The sequence below is a fragment of the Planococcus citri genome, chromosome 2, assembly GCF_950023065.1.
Source record: "Planococcus citri chromosome 2, ihPlaCitr1.1, whole genome shotgun sequence".
Classification (NCBI taxonomy): Eukaryota; Metazoa; Arthropoda; class Insecta; order Hemiptera; family Pseudococcidae; genus Planococcus; species Planococcus citri.
In genome coordinates, this window is record NC_088678.1 from 1,159,806 (window position 1) to 1,178,139 (window position 18,334).

The 18,334-nt window shown below is 35.0% G+C and overlaps 2 protein-coding genes across 2 annotated transcripts in view; one reads left to right on the forward strand and one right to left on the reverse strand.

The window, feature by feature from the left end:
• LOC135833893 (ARL14 effector protein-like) overlaps nucleotides 1–6,558 on the reverse strand; it is a 216,828-nt gene extending 210,270 nt beyond the window's left edge. The window contains exon 1 of the mRNA XM_065347710.1: nucleotides 6,530–6,558. The gene's annotated coding sequence lies outside the window, so the exon portion shown is untranslated. The remainder of the gene's footprint in view (nucleotides 1–6,529) is intronic.
• Nucleotides 1–18,057, forward strand: part of opa (odd paired) — a 112,631-nt gene extending 94,574 nt beyond the window's left edge. Inside the window, exons 2-3 of the mRNA XM_065347709.1 lie at nucleotides 12,781–12,950; nucleotides 16,312–18,057. Coding sequence (XP_065203781.1) covers nucleotides 12,781–12,950; nucleotides 16,312–16,653 — 512 coding nt within the window. The 3' untranslated portion in view covers nucleotides 16,654–18,057. The remainder of the gene's footprint in view (nucleotides 1–12,780; nucleotides 12,951–16,311) is intronic.
• The last annotated feature ends 277 nt before the right edge of the window (nucleotides 18,058–18,334 follow it).

Here is an 18,334-nt window from a genome sequence, read left to right on the forward strand (position 1 = left end):
TGATAAGACGTCAGGTCAAATCTAAGTTTTGATCGATCAGATCTATTTAGACCTAATCACATTCAATAGGAGATACTTGCTTGAATCATACCATACCTGAATAGGTCTGATTCAGATTTGAAGAATGGTGCGTTATCACTACAAGCAAGCACACTGCAGCAAAATCAAATATATGCCAAATTAGTATATAATATTCATCTTCGGGGTATATCCAAGTTTATTACACGCTCATTGGATGTGCGAGGGGTTTTCATGGCGTATTACGCGCAGTAACAGTTAATAATACGCGTATGTACATACATACAAAACCAAGCAGATATTATAATAAGTTACTCGAGAGGACGGACGAATGCTCGGCAATAAACGGAGCATTAGCGTGAAATTTTTCGCCATTCACTCGGGGGTCAAATTCGTTGTTAGTTATGGTTTATACTCGACAGCACCCTATTTATTGGTCAACGATGTACGAAATAACATTGAGGCGATCGAGTCGACGACGACGCGATCCCTTCGGCCAAATCGTGCTCCTGCTCATCCGTAGACCATGCGATTGCGATGTGTAGTGTGTATATTTTAGTGTATGGTAAATATTCGTCGCCTTACAATGAATCTCTTCGAGTGGAATTAGCACAACGACGATGCTCTTTTGGTGGCTTTTTTGTACGCGCGGGCATGGGCTACTGCACGGCGAATGGTGTTATAATATGTGGAAATACGATGGCGAGGTGAAGTACGAGGTGTGTTAGGTGAAGTGGTTAGCATCACTATACAAAAAGATACCTACTCGTAGAGTATCAATTCGTACAATAGCATTAGAGGCGGAACCGGTACCTTTCGTACGAGTCGCGTTAAACTGCGATGAATATTTTAAAATAGCCTTTTTATCATTTTATACTCGATCGCTCGTTTGCAGTGTATGAGTGTAGCATACTCGCGTCAGTATATTTTTGTATGTTTGTTCGCGAACCCGAACCCGAACTAAGTATATGATAGCGTTCGCCCTGCTTCGGCGCGAAATATACCCTTAAATCGGTGGGGATGTACCAATGAGAGACCTTGTCAATACCGCGAATGCGAAAGGGCGCAAAGGATGGAAATTTTACAATACGATTCGCGTCGCGAGTCCGACCGTTTTTTCATTATCATTCTGTACTCGAGAGTTTGCGCTAATATGCTCCTATTACACTCGTATCAAGTGTAAATGTTATGTAAGCGACCATAATGGAAACCACGACGGCGGCCGCAGTGCCGAACCGCGTTTTCATTTCCTGTCAAGTTGGTCGATTCAATTTATAGTTGCCTATTACGTTCACGTTATCTTTACTGTAGATATACTAGTCTATGAATGGTCTCATCCTATAGGGAATTTGCCATCATCAGTTATCCACGAGGTGCTGAATTGGACGAATGTTTATTTTACTCGTATTTTTTTTTCAAAGTTCCGAGATGATGCACTAAGCTTGCGGTTTTTTGGGAGGGGGGGGGTCCAAAAAATTTTGATAAGTTTTTGAATTAATTAAGAAATATTTTGATTTGTAACGTAGACATCACAGATATAGGTGATTTTCACTTTTTAGCACTCACACAAATATATCTCATCTGATTTCCATTTTAATTTTTTTGATATGATTAGGATAGGACGGTCAAGATTATTCTCGTTCTTTTTCATTACCTACTAATGATGATTATCAAAAAATTACTAGGGGGAAAATTAATACTTAGGTAGGTACTTATAATAATAAAAGCCATTACCTAATACAATTAATTAAATGAGCACCCCACACGCGTATTGTTGCGTGCATATAACATAAACTATTAATGCACACTAAGTACCCTAAAAGCTGTTTTTTCGTTTTGAATTTAAAAAAAAATCAAACGCCAAAAATTCTCAAAATCAAAATTTTACAAAATTGCCCCAGAAATCAGAAAATTGACCTCCACAAATTGTTTTAAAATGGTTTCAACCAGTTTTGAGCAGTTCTAAAGCCTGCACAGCGGTTTTTCGGAAATCCTAGAATTTCAACAAGTGCTATCAAAACAATCTAAGCACTACACAGGGTATCTAACAGGTAGTGAATGTAGTGAAAAAGTAGTAATGTCTGACTGAAAAGTGGTGAAAATTTAGAAAATATTATTTCAATTTTGGATACTTACGAAAAAAAAACCTTTCACTCGATGAAATGAACTCCTCAAAAAATCAAAATTCGAAATTCAATTTTCAATTTCAAACATCAAAAGAAGTTTCAATTTATTCAGTTGTCTTATTTTGCCCTCTTTCTGACGTATTTCATGAAAAAAGTTGATGAAAATTACACTCACAACAAAAAAATAAAAATTCATTCATTTTTTGAATTTTTTTGAATTTTGATTTTTTTGTGAGGAGTTCATTTCATCGAGTGAAAGGGGGTTTTTCAACTTTTTCAACAGATACGTAAAAATAGGTGTCAAATGGGTCAACTTCACTTATCAAAACTTTTTTTCATGTTTTAAATAAAAAAATCACATTTTTTCGCAAATAACTTGAAATTTTTTTAAATCAACTTTGCAACATGTTACCATCCCAATTTTTTAATATGTTGTTCAGCATGAAAAGTTGTCTGTTATATATTTTTTTCAAAATTTCTAAGAGTCGCAACGATATGAAAACTACGTTTCCAAACTTTTTGAGCTAATTTTTTGTACGAAAAAAACTGGCAACGCTGATTTTTATGATATCACCAAAAAGCCTTTCAAAACCCCTAACTATGGGAAAATGTTCCATTTTGGTAGGTATCGCGGTTATCGAGTAATCCACTTCTGAAATAGATGATATTTTTGGTTCACTGAAAACTTTGACACCCCCTGGCTGCCTTTAAAAATGGGCTAGAGGGCTGCGATTTGCGCCATTGGTCATTCCTTCGGTAGGTCTTTCCACAGGAAAATTTTCAAAAAAATCGCCGAACCCCCCTACCACTTCTTAGTCCAATTGACGTGGAACGACCCTTTTCAAAAATTTCACTGTAAGCGCAGAAGTGCTCAAAATATTTAATATGTTAATATTTTTGATTTAAAAAAATTTTCCAAAAATCAAAAAATGCATTAGCATCTTAAATTTTGGCTTAAGACATATGTACTTTGCATGCTCTTTCGATTTAGCTTTATCTTATCTGACTCAAAAATGTTTCCATCAATGGAAATTATATCTCTTTTGTTAGTGCTCAAATGAGATTAAGTATCATCGTGTAAAAACCACCTAGAGTCTAAAAGCACCTATATGTACATAAAGGTATCTGAAATATTATCATCTCTTCATCGGGATAACGCATACATCTAATAAGAAAGAGACAAAACGAAAAAGAAATGAAAAAAAAAACTTCTAAAACCGTAATCTTATTATACGATTCTATTGTTCGTCGAGTGATTCGCTTATCAAACCGTTCAAGATCTTTACCGGAATACGACTCTTTAACAGATGTACTTATTGCGTTACAAATTTATCGAATTTTTCACCGTCACTATCGAGAACGCGTTTAATAAACCAATCTATTTTTTCCACAGTATACCTACCTACAATTCGAAATGCGGAAAAATACATCTATATTCGATTGTTCACCTGGTGCTGCGCTGCGTAGTTAGCTGTGGTTATTAGTTCTCGATGAATTTTTATCTTAAACCGCACATGTGTTACACGGATACCTAGGTACATTTTTATCGTAGGTAAAGGTATATTTCCATCGAATGTGTGAAATATATTACGTCGCGTCGTCGGCCGGATTAAAAAAATATGAAATGACACGCATCGTTGTAATTTTCAGTCGATATGTATGAAATTAGTGTACGATTCGACGAAGGAAAGGAAATGCTCTGTTCTCCGACTGCCACTTCGACACACCGATATAATTGAATCAAGTTTAGTTAAATTATTATATTTTTCCTCTGGCTACGGCTATATACATAGATACATATATCCTCTTTGTAGACAGAGTGGTGAAGTGGTGAAAGATGTGAAGTAGGTATACAGAAGCAAACCTATATTTTAGGTACTGATACTCGTTAGAAAAACAGCACTTTCATAAAATTTCTCCTTCAACGTTCGAGTATATGCAACACGCAATTTTAAAAACCTCTTAGCACGTCTTCTTCTAATCTTCTCTTTCATTTTTGTAAATAGTACATAAATACGCAGAGCTGGAAGGACGGGGGTAGATCTGGGTTAGGATATTATAGTATACGGTATCTAAATATATTTAATAACTTCCCGCAACAATAGCGATGACTTATAGTACCTATATCGAACTATTATCAAACGAGCAAACGTGAAGGCTCTCTCTCTTTCTCCTACATCTATCTATTATATCGTAAGTAATATAAAACCGAATAGATCGATAAACACGTGAAAGGTTAATCAGGCGAAATATCGCATGTCAAAACTTGAAAAATTGTACAGTCATTGTATACCGTTAATTAAGACACGCCCCGATCGAAATTCTAATCGCATTTCCAACTCTCAGTTAATCAATCAAAAATATTAGAGATATGTACCAAGTTACATATACTGTACAGTATAATACCTATGTAAAACACACGTACCACAAACGCACTACGATAGTACAGGTAGAATTGATCCAAGATATGTATGCACTGTGCCTGTGCATAAATTATTGGCTATACTCGTAATTGTAATCAAATTTATAAAGGTAGGTTGGATCCTCTCTCTCTTGAACATGTTTGACGCGAAATCAGCAACGTTGAATACAACATGTACCTACTTCACTCGCCAACATTGAAATAATTTGGTTTTTGTCTCCTCCCCCCTAAATCACGAGGGTCTATTTTTCAGTCGGAAATTACATCGGAAATGAATTCTAGAAGTAAAAAACTCGCGTATTTCATGTTTTCACGTCTACATAATTTTTAATTTTTGCAAAACTCCCAATAACTGCCAAATCCTCTCTCACCCTTGTATAGTTTTTTAAGCCTGATTTTCCTTAAGACAAAGGAAAAATAGGGCTATTATTTACATCCTATCGTGATTCCAGAATCGGGGGTGGGATTAATCACAAAATCCCTTTTGGGATCCCCAGGAATCCATTTCCATCGATATTTCGATCGCATATCTGATAAGTATACTTATATTTTTTTCGCTGGAACATAGAATCATCTTATTGTTAGTGAAATGGGGATGTTAACGAAATTCCCTCAAATTTGGTATTATTTAGGCTTAGTTTGACGTACGAATTAAAGGGTTTGAGTGGGAATAATGACCTTGGGTCAATATTTGGGGATGTCCAAATTTTTGGGAGGAAGCATAGGGGGAGAAAAAGACCAAAAGAGTTAAACTACAAACCAATCGATAGGAAATCAAAATTTTCGCAACATATCCAAAAATCAGACTCCTAGAACAATTTGGAAAAAAATGACCAATTTTTTAGGTACCTATAATAAGGCATCTACCTATTCAGGCCTTTTTCTGTTACTTCTTTTTTGGGGGCATGCCAATTCTTGATACTAATTGTAAGTCCATAATTTTTTGTAACCCCTCTCATCCAAAACATGCAAATATGATTGATTTTCGCCTCATCACTTGTTTAAAAAGACCTCTTTTTGTTTCAAAATTGCCAAACAATCGGTTTTGTTTTTTTTGCCAAACGTGTTTACCTACTTAAGGTTTTGTTTTTTTTTTTGCCAAATTTTCCCAAGTTGAAAAGTGCCAATTTTTGGAAAAGTTGTTAAAAAGCAATAATTGTTGACAAAATAAAGGTACCTATTTAAGAAATGTCAATTTTTGGTAAAATTGTCAAACAGTCCTATAGCATTCGGATCACGAAAAAAAAAAAAGGTGAATAATTTTGATCAAATTAAGTGGAAATTTTTCATTTTGAGTTGAAAGACATCCTGCATATTTTTTTAACCCCGTAAAGTATACCTAATAGAGAAGATAATTATAAACTCTCTAAAAAGAGAAATTTTAAAAATAATCTCGTGGTTTTTTCGCTCTAGACTTTATCCAGGCGATTTTGGAAAATATGGTTCAACTCCAAAAAATGAAATTTGAGATTATGCGTCATCGGTCTAGTTCTTTCTGTCAAAATCCAAGACCACTTTTAGGGTTTTGCTGAAATTCTAGGCTTGAAAATATTTTCTTCTCGAATATCGAGCTATCACTTCTGAAACTCGGCGAATATTTTTTGGAACTTGGTAATACCAATTTGTTGTCCATTTTTGCCAATTTTCGAAATGTGTATACCTACAATTTGACGCTCAAAATGTTGACTATGTATATTTTTTGATTTTTTAAAGTCGTTCACGAAGAGATGCAAATGGAGCCACATTCTTAAGAAGAAAAAAAAATCATAAGTTGGAAGTTCCGAAAAAAAAAAAATAATAAAATAAAACACTCGAAAGAACCTTCGAGGAAATTCATTATCAACCTCCAAGTAATTCGATATCACGCCTTTAAAATGATTTTCTGTCATCTTTCTGATACCATCGCTAGTTGTATAAAAAAAATTAAACACACACGAGTCAACATAAATCAATGCTCACTTACCGCAGCAACGATTATACTCCACCACACCTAAAACAATAAAAAAAGGTAAAAAATTATTCTCCATTCGGAATAACAAAAAAATATATATATATAGGTATAAAAGATACCGCTAATTTTACTTTGTATCAGAAAATTACAAACAATACGTCAGACTGGTAAAAAAACAATAAATTTCCGTCCACGAAATTCGTCCAGCAGTCCAGCACAAAGAAGACGAACTACTGGCGACTAATTGTTTACAACACCCCGAGCTAGTAGGTGGTCCTTCTACAGTAATTTCTTAATAGCCGTATAATTAAATTAACACGACACGACACGACACCCGAATCTCAATTGGACAATTTTCATCTCGCTTTAGTTATTGCTTCCTGCGTAGCCGAAAAAAAAACTATATAAGTAAAAAGTTATATAAACGACTGTGTAGTAGGTATACTAGGTAGGGTATGATTGTTGTAGTGCTGTGTGCTTCGTATCCACGTTCAAAAAACCTGTACAAATTAACGCGTTTCAACTTCCTTCTGCTATGGCGATGATGGCGGGATGTCAGACGGACATTGACTGGGTAGATGTTTTTTATACGTGTATTTATGTCGAGCATATCCAACTTGTCTAATTCGTCCAATTAAACGTTTCTAACTCGAAGGTAATTGGTTCGATATTCATAGTACTCGTATACTCTAATGAATTCATCTATATACTTTGTATAGTACGTATCGTACGTACGGGCCATGGCAACGGTATATACTTACCCAAACCCATGTACTCTAATTCCGCGCGGATTACACGAACGAATAATAATAATTTCTTCAGCACGTACGCGGCGAGTTTTAATTAATTCTTACGGCATTTCATTTACGTATACGCATACGCATACGCATTTTATAGGCGTACACATTATACTCGTACAAGCATAATGACACCTGGTATAACCCTCCCTCGCCCACTTCTGCTCATTTTCCGCTCTTCTCGCTCGAATGCGTACGGTATCATGTACCTGTACTCGTACCTGCTGCAATACGTTCGTAAATACATTATACGCACGAATAATTGGATTTCACATTTATTTCGTGACATTTTTCCATCTTATTAGCCACGCCTTCGCGAAAAAATGGCCTACTCGTATGACTAGTTTGTTGAGCAAAGCTGCTGCCGAGTCGAGCTCGTATATTATTAATATTTACATATTTTTGTGGCATACTATACTCGTATAAATAAATGTATACGCGCATATTATAATATAAAACTCGCACTGCTCCGCTCTCTTCTTCTCCTCACTTCGTCGTATTGTTGCTTTCTCATTACGGTAATCGTAACAACACTGTCGTCTTGTCGTCTTACAATCTTATAACCACGTAAACACACCAATTTTACCTCCAACAGTCACCTCGAACTCGTAATACCACTCGCAGCATCTTCGAAACGCGGCCGACATCGTACTCGTATTTTAGCGTATTTACGGCGAACCGAGTAGGCAATTTTATTAACATATCACTCGGCGGGTTGCGTTCTCTGTTACGTTGAAGGCGAATTTCAACGCCGAGATTACCGTTTATCGTTTATCGCAACGTGTGAAACCACTGATCATGATCACGTTCTAGAAACGAATTTTACAAATTCATCGTTGACGAATAATTATTTTTCGACGCGGTATTTTTCTGGAGTTTGATTATTATTAATTTTTCCATTTCGATCAATTTAATTTCGTCCTCTCAATCGATATTGTTATAATGTGTTACCAATGAACTTTATCCCACATTAGCTCAAATCAAAAATCAAATCCGGGGCTTCGATTTTAGCCAAATTCCTTTTCCGAAACCTCGACTTAATTGCACGTTCATTTATTTCAAAAATGGTTGGATTTTGAGTAAATATGTTTTCGAGGTTTTGAAAATGATTAAAATAAGGAGAAATTTTATACCTAGGTATAATTTACCTACTCATTCAAAATTTGAAACTCGCGAATTTCAACTTCAAAAATGAAAGCTAATAAAATAAGATCTTTCAACACCCCCTCCCCCTTCTTAAGACACATTTGCCCACTTCGTGAAAAATGTTTTTTTCCCTGGTGTTTATAATTACAAGATTATTACACCCGTAAAGGGGAGGGGGTTAGATTTGGTTTGTGAGGTTGATGTTTTTTATTAGGGAGATGAATTTTTGTATTTCAGGGGGTTCGTCAGGGAAAGGTGGGTTTTATTTTATCTGTAGTGTAAGTATGTTTTGTTTTAGTTGGGGACAGTTGAAAAGTATGTGTTGAATGGATGTGGGTTTGTTTCTGCAAAATTGGCATGGGGGTTTTTGGTTCTTTTTGGTATAAGTGGTTATGAGTAATTTTTGTGTGGCCTATTCTTAGTCTAGTAATAAGGATTTCTTCTTTTCTGTTCAGGTGGCCTAGATTTTTCCAGGGGAGGGTTGTTTTTTTATGTTGGAAGAGTTTGTTTGAAGTTTGCTGTGACCAAAAGTTCTGCCAGTTGGTAAATGTGTTGCGAGTGATCAGAGATTTAATATCATCAGGAGTGAGAGAGGTAAGAGGGGAGGGGGCAGCGGCTGTTTTTGCTAATCTATCAACAGTTTCGTTTCCAGTGATACCCATGTGGCTGGGAACATACATGAAGTTAATTGAGTAATCATAATTTTGGAGGTTAGAAAGGGACTTATGTATGTCTTGGACTATGGGATGGTCAGAAAAAATGTTTCGAATGGATAGCAGTGAACTTAGTGAGTCACTTTGGATTAAGAATTTTTTATTTTCTGATTGAATGGAAATTATATTTATTAGGCAATGTTTTATTGCAGTGAGTTCAGCAGTAAAAATTGAGGTACAGTTGTGAATTTTGAAACTGAGAACTTTGTCATTAATCGAGTAAGCATAAGCACTAAGCAGTATGAATGTTAGAAATTTTTAAACCATCTGTGAAGCATAAGTTATATTCTGTATAGTTTGATAACAGTTCTAAGTAATGACTCTTGATTAATAATGGGGAGTGATCATGTTTTGGGTAGTTTCTTAAGTAGAATTCCATCTGTATAGGTTTGAGAGACCAAGGGCGATAAGATATTGGTTTATGAATTAGGTTTTCTAAGTCAATTTGTAGGTTGTTCATATTTTTGATAAATTCTGGGATTGGACCTGAAGTATGGAGGAAATGCTGAGAGCTGTAGACATTGACTGATTTTTGAAGATGGTGAGGTGGATTATTTGCAACAGTTGTTGAGAATTTGTTTGTCATGAGAATTTTCCTAAAATATCAGAGGAAGCTCTGCAGCTTCACAATAAATGCTATTAATTGGAGACGAATAGACAGCACCTATGCAGATGCGCAAGGAGAAATTTTGAACAGTTTTGAAAATGTTAGTATGTAGTTTTATGAGAGTTTTATAAAGCATGGACTTCCTTATTCAATTTTACTACGTATCAGAGCTTTATACAAGTGGAGTAATAGTTGGCGTGATGGGTTATACTTTGGATTTTTAACAATTTTAAGTGAATTTAGACGTAGCTTTTATGTTGAGAAAATGAGGAGTCCAAGTAAGTTTTTTATCAAAAGTAAGTCTGAGGAATTTGGTGGTTGGTTTAAAAACTAAAGGATGTCATTTGAATTCAAGGATAGGTTCTGGGTAAGTTTTATTTCTCTTAGTAAAAAGTATACAGTGAGTTTTAGATTCAGAAAATGTTAGTCCATTTGATTCAGCCCATTTTTCGATACAATTGAGAGGTTTTTGGATCATTTCTGAGGCTAGTTTGATGTTATTTGAGCGTATTGAAATGTTTGTATCATCTGCAAAAATTCTTAAGGAAAGAGGTTGGGGAATAATACTACAGATATCATCAATTAGGAGTATAAATAGGATGGTGCTAAGCACAGAGCCTTGAGGGACTCTATTTTCAATATCAAAAAGTTCAGAATATGTATTTTCAATTCTGACTCTAAAGGTACGATTTGATAAAAAGTTTTGAATCAAGTAAGCTAAATGCCCCCGAATTCCTATAGAATGTATTTTTTGAAGTATTAGCTGTATCTCCATGCTTTGTCAAAAGCTTTTTCAAGATCAAAGAAGACTGAGAGTACAAATTCTTTATTTTGAAAGGCAGTATTGATTTCCTGTGTAAGACTGAAAAGATAGTCCAGAGTAGATCTTTTTTTCCGAAAGCCCCTAAAAAATGTAAAAATAAAGCCGCAAAATGATTATCATTAAATTCGGTTCGAATATTGCTAAATTGTAATATTGTTTTTTCTTCTGCCCCTCCCCCCTAATGAAACGTTCCTTAGCATGATAGAAAGAATTTGAAGGTCATCTTTCAGTAGACTTCATTATGTTTTTGAGGGTGCTGAGCTCAAATATTCCGTAATTTTTTTAAATTTTTTTTTTGATGCAACCACTTTTAACGACCCTTATTCAAGCATAGCTACCAATTTTGAAAATAAAATCGAGAAATTACGAAAATACAGCATGGCGTGTCGATTTCTAGTAGATATTCCTAAGTGGAAAATAATCAATTTTCAAACTAGACAAAGCCAACTCTAATCATGCAAAAATACATCACAAACCATTTAAGATGCTTAACATTTTTCGATTTATAGTAAATTTCAAATTTCAAAATATCAAATTTAAGCCAAAAATATAAAAAAATCAAATTTTATTGGCGTATAAAAATTTTAAAAATTTGATAAACTTATGAAATACGTACCTAATGCAGAAATATTGTGTAATATTGCGCATTGTGTCTTCAAATCTTGATTTGTAAATTCTTTAATATCACCAGTAAAGCATCAAAATGATTCTAAAATCATTCCGAAATGTAACTAGAAAACTACTCCAAATTTTAAAATCAACAGAATATTAGCAAATCGTTACAAATGAGATGAAAGAATGAAATACCAGAATGAATAAACAATTCCTACAAAAAAAATTAATTGTTAGGAGACCACAATCAAAACTACGTTCATAGAATTATCTCTTACCCTTCCCATTGTTCTCCATTCTTTTTTTTAAAAATGACAACAAAAGGCAAAATAAGAAAAAACCTTGCTTCTTGTACCATTTCAAAAGAAGACAGGATATTTTCAAAGGTACAATCGAGTTCAGTCAATACATTAAATTAGTTTACCTTGTAACTCTCATATCACGTTTTCGTTCACATTCGAATGGCGAGTATTTGATCAATACCTGAACCTAAACCAACGTCCAACTCGGACGCCAACTTGGAAGGTTAATCATCAAACGGACGCGAATGTAATTAAGCGTAAAAATCATTTTAAAAATAATACCCTTCGAGAAATGTGGTACTATTCGAGGAATTTCGGTAAATAAAATGGGAAAAAAAAGCGTAAAACGCGTCCTTTTGTGTGACTAGTATTATAATGAACTGTCTACAATTTCGATATGTGAAAATAAGCGACTTTTTAATTCAAGCGTACATAACGTAAATGATAACCTATCTCGGGCTTTTGTAAAAAATCTTTCTCAGGTATACTAGCTCGTCGTGTGGACTCGTTTACACGCATATAAGACAGCCTCGTCTCATCTCTCTCGGTGTGTGGAGTAGATCGGGGTCTCCACAGAATCAAGCTATACGAGTATATAAGTATGAGAGCGAGTGAGAAAGAGAGAAAATAAACGACGACGACGTACGTATTACTCCGATATTCTACATAGACATACAAATACTCGTACGTGTGTGGAATTAGACAGCGAAAGGTTTCATCTAACCGAAGGCAATCACAAGGTGTCTGGCCGCGTGTATTTGATAGGTTGTTCGTGACAATGTACATTTCGAATTTCGCCGACTTCTATTTAATGAAAAGCGCCTTCTTCTTCTTCTCTTTTTTTTTTTATTTTACTCCCTTCACCGCGAGTACTTCCAATATACCGACGACTCGACGAGGTTATACAAACGTATTTATACTATGCGGTCTACGAGGTTTTTTTGTTTTTATTTTTATTCAATATTGACGTGTTATGCGTAAGCAAAGCATATACGAGTAGTAATAATCCTGCAGGCAAATTCTTCTTTATTTTTTTTCTTCTCTTCATCCATCTCAACGATACATTATAGGTAGTGTTTTATATAAGATGTTTATTTACTGTACGAGTACGTGTAAATGTTTGATGAATATTTTAAAATACTCTACATATATAAGAGAGTTAAAGTATCTTAAGATGACGTTCACTTTGACGTATAGAGTTAAAACAATGAAATCGATATGATTATAATAATGCTAAATATTACTTTTTTTTTTGTTTGACAGGAGAAAAACCATTCAGATGTGAATTCGAAGGATGCGACAGGAGGTTTGCAAATAGTTCTGATAGAAAGAAACATTCCCACGTTCATACATCGGATAAACCTTACAATTGTCGGATATCTGGCTGTGATAAATCTTATACCCATCCTAGTTCATTAAGAAAACATATGAAGGTAAATATGCGATATCTTTTCATCTACATATTATCATAAGTGGCGTGTAGAACGGGGAGTATATGTCACCCCTGCCTCTATAGAAAGATTAGGCGAAAAGTTGAGAAAGTTGGGAAGCCTCTTGTATATTAACTTTTCAAAAGTTTTTACTCTTACTTCACTCGGGCTAGATCATTTTTCTTTTCCTTCATCCAACCAAAGTTTGAGAGTATGAAAAATTGAATTCTCACTTCAAAAATAACGTTGTTTCACTTTCAAATTCTCTCCAAAAAATAAAAAATGTCTTTTCAATGGAATAGTCAAAAGGCATAAAATTTTGGCGTTGAAACTTATCGAAAATGATTTTTTTGCATCTCACAAATTGTATATTTTCTGAAGCTTTAGTCTTCACTTCGCTCAAGCAAAATCGGAAATTAAATGATGATGATGCTCTTTTTTTTGTTTTTTTTTCAAAAGCCGAAAGACTGAAAAAATCAAAAATCATCGCTGTAAATTAAAAATTCACCCAACTCTACGTCACCTTCACTTCGTTTCGCTGTTGAAAATGCATTTTAATCAATTTTACATCAACTCCTTCAATTTCTTGAAATAGGCAACTCATTCGTCCAATAGATATTTTGTTTTTTCATGTACCTATTGACGTGTAAATTTCAAGTTTGGTACACCGTCTGCACTTTTGTTTCCAGATTTGGCGATTATTTTTAAAAATTTTCGAGCTAGACAAATCTAAATCAAAAGAAAAAGCAAAAATACATCACGAGCCAAAATTTTGAGTGCTCGAACGCATTTTATCGATTTTTGGAAATTGTTGAAAATCAATAGGGAAAACCCAAAATTCTACCAAATGGGTTCGGAAGCTGAAATTTGCTATGTATTCTATTGTGGACACCTCTCCCTCCCACCTCTCCACAAAAAAAAACTATTAGAAACGATTCCGAACTGCTTTGAGCATGTTCTGGAGTTCTCGGCAGATTTTTGAAAGTTGAAATTTTCACAAAATCTCACCAAATGAAATTGGAAAGCTAAAATTTACTTTACATTTCAATTTACACTCGTTGAGTCGATTCGATATGGTTTTAAGCCGTTCTAGAGCCTCCACTAGGGTGGTTCAAGTTTCTTTTTATTTAAATTTCGAGTTGTTCACCCCTAAGTGTTATTCTTTTGGGTTACAAAAAAATACTTTTTCAACTGTTTTTCGAAAAATTAATTTTCATGGGTGGTGCGTCGATATTTTGTAATCGTAATAGTCCGGCATAAGACAATAGGAGTAAATGCAGCCCCCCCCGCCGATCCTCCCGGACAACTTTTTTCTTAAAGGAGACATCCTAAGGAACATTTTAAAGCAAACTTGCTAAAAAAAAAGTTGGCCTTACTTACAAAATGGCGGCCATTTTGATTGACAGGTCAGCCGAGATCGCAGATTTTGCGTTTCAACATAGGACTTGCACGAAATTTTTCAAACTTCACAAAAGTAGATCGAAAGATCATGCAAAAATTTATCACCTGTCAAAATTTCAAGTCCTAAAGTGCGTTTTTCGATTTTTGGTGAATTTTCCAATTTAGGCCAAAAATGAGGGAAAAAATCAAAATTTTACCAAATAGACCAAGAAAGCTGAAATTCGGGATATACCCTATTTTCGACATGCCAAATCAATTGGAAACGGTTTCAACTCGTTTTGAGCAGTTCTGGAGCCTCCAGCAGATTTTTGAAACTCGAAATTTCCATAAAATTTTATCAAATAAAGTTGGAAATCCGAAATTCGAGCTGCACTCCAACTTCAACTGGCTGTCAAGTCAATTGTTGGAGAATTAAAGTCATTCTGGAGCCTCCGGCGACTTTTTGAAAATTCTCGAAACCTCCAGTAAATTTTGGAAACTTGAAATTTCGTCAAATGCAGTTGGAAAACCGAAACGCATTCTGTAAATTAATTTCAACGTGCTATGAAATCGGCTGCAGGTAGATTTCAATTCGTTTTGGAGCCTAAAGTGACCTTTTGGAAATTACTGGAGCTTCCAGCAGATTTTTCAGTGCTCGAAATTCCCATAAAATTTCACCAAACAGAGTTGAACATCGAAAATTTACTCTAAACTCCAATTTCAACACATAATCTAGTCGACTACAGGTGGGTTCATGTCGTTTTAGAGCCTCCAGCAACTTTTTGAAAATTCCTAAAGCCTCCAGCAGATTTTTGAAACTTCAAATTTTGTCAAATGCAGTTGGAAAGCCGAAATTTATTTTGTAAACTAATTTCATTACTCCATGAAGTCGACTACAGGTAGATTTAAAGTCTTTTTGAAGCCTCCAGCGACCTTTTGGAAATTACTGCAGCCTCCAGCAGTTCTTTCAATGCTTGAAGTTCTCATAAAATTTCACCAAAAAGTGTTGAACATCGAAAATTCACTCTGCACTTCAATTTCAACACGTAATCTAGTCGACTGCAGGTGGGTTCAAGTCATTCTGGAGCCTCCAGCGATTTTTTTTTTAAATTACTGGAGCCTCCAGTAGATTTTTGAAACTTGAAATTCCCGCAACATTGATTTATCAAATGCAGTTGGCAAGCTGAAATTTACTTCGCAGACTACATGGTGGTTTCAAGTGGTTTTGAAGCTTCCACCAACTTTTCGGAAATTTAAATTTTCCAAAAAAATGCCATACAACCTTTCAAAAAGTCGCTGGAGGCTCCAAAACGACTTAAAATCCACCAGCAGTCAACTTCGTAGCGTATTGAAATTAGTTTGCAGAATGAATTTCGACTCTCCATCTCAGTTTGATAAAATTTTGGGGAAATTTCAAAATCTACTGGAGGCTCCAGTAATTTTCAAAAAAGTCGCTGGAGGCTCTAAAATGACTTGAACCCACCTAAAGTCGTCTTCAGGTGGGTGTTAAAATTGGAGTGTAGAGTAAATTTCAGCTTTCCATCTCCATTTTGGTGAAATTTTGTGGAAATTTCGAGTTTCAAAAATCTGCTGGAGGTTCCAGAACTGCTCAAAACGGGTTGAAACCGATTCCAATCGATTGGACAGGTCGAAAATAAGGTACCTATATCTTTCGATCTACCTTTGTAAAGTTTGAAAAATTTCGTGCAAGCAAAATCTGAGATTTTCAAAACTGTAGGACACTCCAACTCCTACCCAGTTTGAGAGTTGAAAATTCGACTTTGTGAAATTCCTCGACATTTCCTCACTTATTTTGGCCGCTAATTTTCCACACCCCGAACAGCTAGGCGAACATATCTGCAGAAGTTCGATGCGAGTCCACTTTAAACTAATTTTAATTACTTTACTCGTGTAAAAGCTAATAATTATCGAGTCTTCGAGTCTTTGACAGTCCTACTATATTTTTCACGTTTTCACGTTACAGGTACACGGAAACGGAAAAACGTCGCCGGTCGGATACGACGACACCGAAGATTCGAACAGTTCGTCGACTTGCTCGACAAACGTTACAGAATCGCAACCAGTTCAGGTTACCAATTCGGCCGGAGGCATACCATCGACCACCAGCATACAGTCGCCGAGTTCGATAACGACGCTCGGCATCAGCGGTCCGCCTCCGCCCGCCACCAATTTACCCGATTGGTATACGAACATGCCGCCGCCGCCATCGGCGTCCGATTATCACGCGCATTCGCTCAACCATCATCTCAATCATCATCATCATTTGATGCACAATCATCATCACGGAGCCGCTACCGCCTACTGAGATAACTCCCCCACTTCGCAACCGCACTTTTTATCCGTTCCGTGGAGACCCTTATAACCAAATTTATGCTGAGGTCGGCGCTTCTCCGTCTTCAGCACATTTTTGCAAAAATTCGCCTTTCGCCCAAATCTAGAATGGTCGATTGTCTCTTATTCGTCTTATGAACATGGAACGTGAAAGTTTTTTTAGTCATTACGCGTTTAATCGCGATTTTATTTCCTTTCTTTGTTCGCCTATTTACCTCTGTTATGTGTGAAGTGGGGGTTACCCTTTTTTTGTTTTATTTATTTTTAATACCTACTATTTCTGTTACTTTTTGTACATAATCTCTGCCAAGTAGTCAAATTTATATGTGTAATGTGTTAATATCTTTTTACGCCGCAGCGCCGCGGTGGTCTATGGTCTATTTATTCGTATATTAGGGGTTTTCCTAATTGTACAAAACATTTCCCTTTTTATAATCAAAACACAAATACAAACGAACCATTACTTCTGTAAAATCGAGTCGTCCTTTTTCAAGTAACAATAATATCTACTACGTAAAGCTACCTGTTTACTATATAGTTTTTTGTTTTGTTGTTTGTTCTCCTGTTCGGTTGTAGGTTTTTTTAATTTATTACTTATTAGACCTTTACGTGTTTTTCTTTTAAATTATTTTGACGGGGCACTTGTGTTTTTTTTTTTTGGATTATACGTGATACTTATGTTTTATGACTTTTATAAGTAGGTACTTATCTCATGTATGCATATGATACGACGCTTCATTTACGACTACGGACATGTAACTACCTTATATTAATACCTAATTACGTATCTAGGTACAGGGCAATCAAAGGAGATGACAAAAACAAGTACACCAATTTTCTCGTATATTCTTTCGTGCTTAAATTATTTCAAAAATTTAATTTTAGTAAATGTTCGTGTGATTGTATTATTATTCGTTACGCTATAATTTATTAAATCTATCAAATATTTCTGTCTACGAATTTTAAATCGTTCGAGTCCTCTCCTCTCTGAAATTTTTTTATTTTTTGAAAAGTAACACATCTCGATGAAATTTTTTCATGGCGTCGTAATAACGATCTTTCATTTTTTATGCTACAATGTATTTTTTTTCTTTTCTTAGTCAATGTACCAAAGGAAGTAAATCCCTATGAACATTTTCAACGAAACCAGTTTCAATTTTTTACACGTATCTATTTGATTGGTTTACAGATGCGTGAAGATTTTTTTTTGTATATAATTGATATATTTCGATGAATAGAAAACAGAAAAAATTGCGCGATTATTTATTTCTATTAGCTTACCATTTATTTTCGTAAGGCTATGTTCATAAAGTGTAAATCGCTGTATAAATTTTACGAATTACGTTTGAAGAATAAATTATCTTTTTGATTTACATAACTTTGTGATTTTGTTATTATTTGTGCATTATTCACACCGATCTGAAGGAGCTCATAATGATAAGACAAGACTTTTAAAAACTATTAAAATGGAGATCCAATTGCGAATACTTCGAGTTTATCTGATTTTTACAAATATTTTATCTACTTATTGAGAAATTACATACTGGAGAGCCTTTTAAACGTATAGGTACACTTTGATTTGAACGAAACCAAGGTAGATCGAATCAAGAGCATGTACAAATTACTGAAATTTCGAGAATTTTGGCGAATTTTTG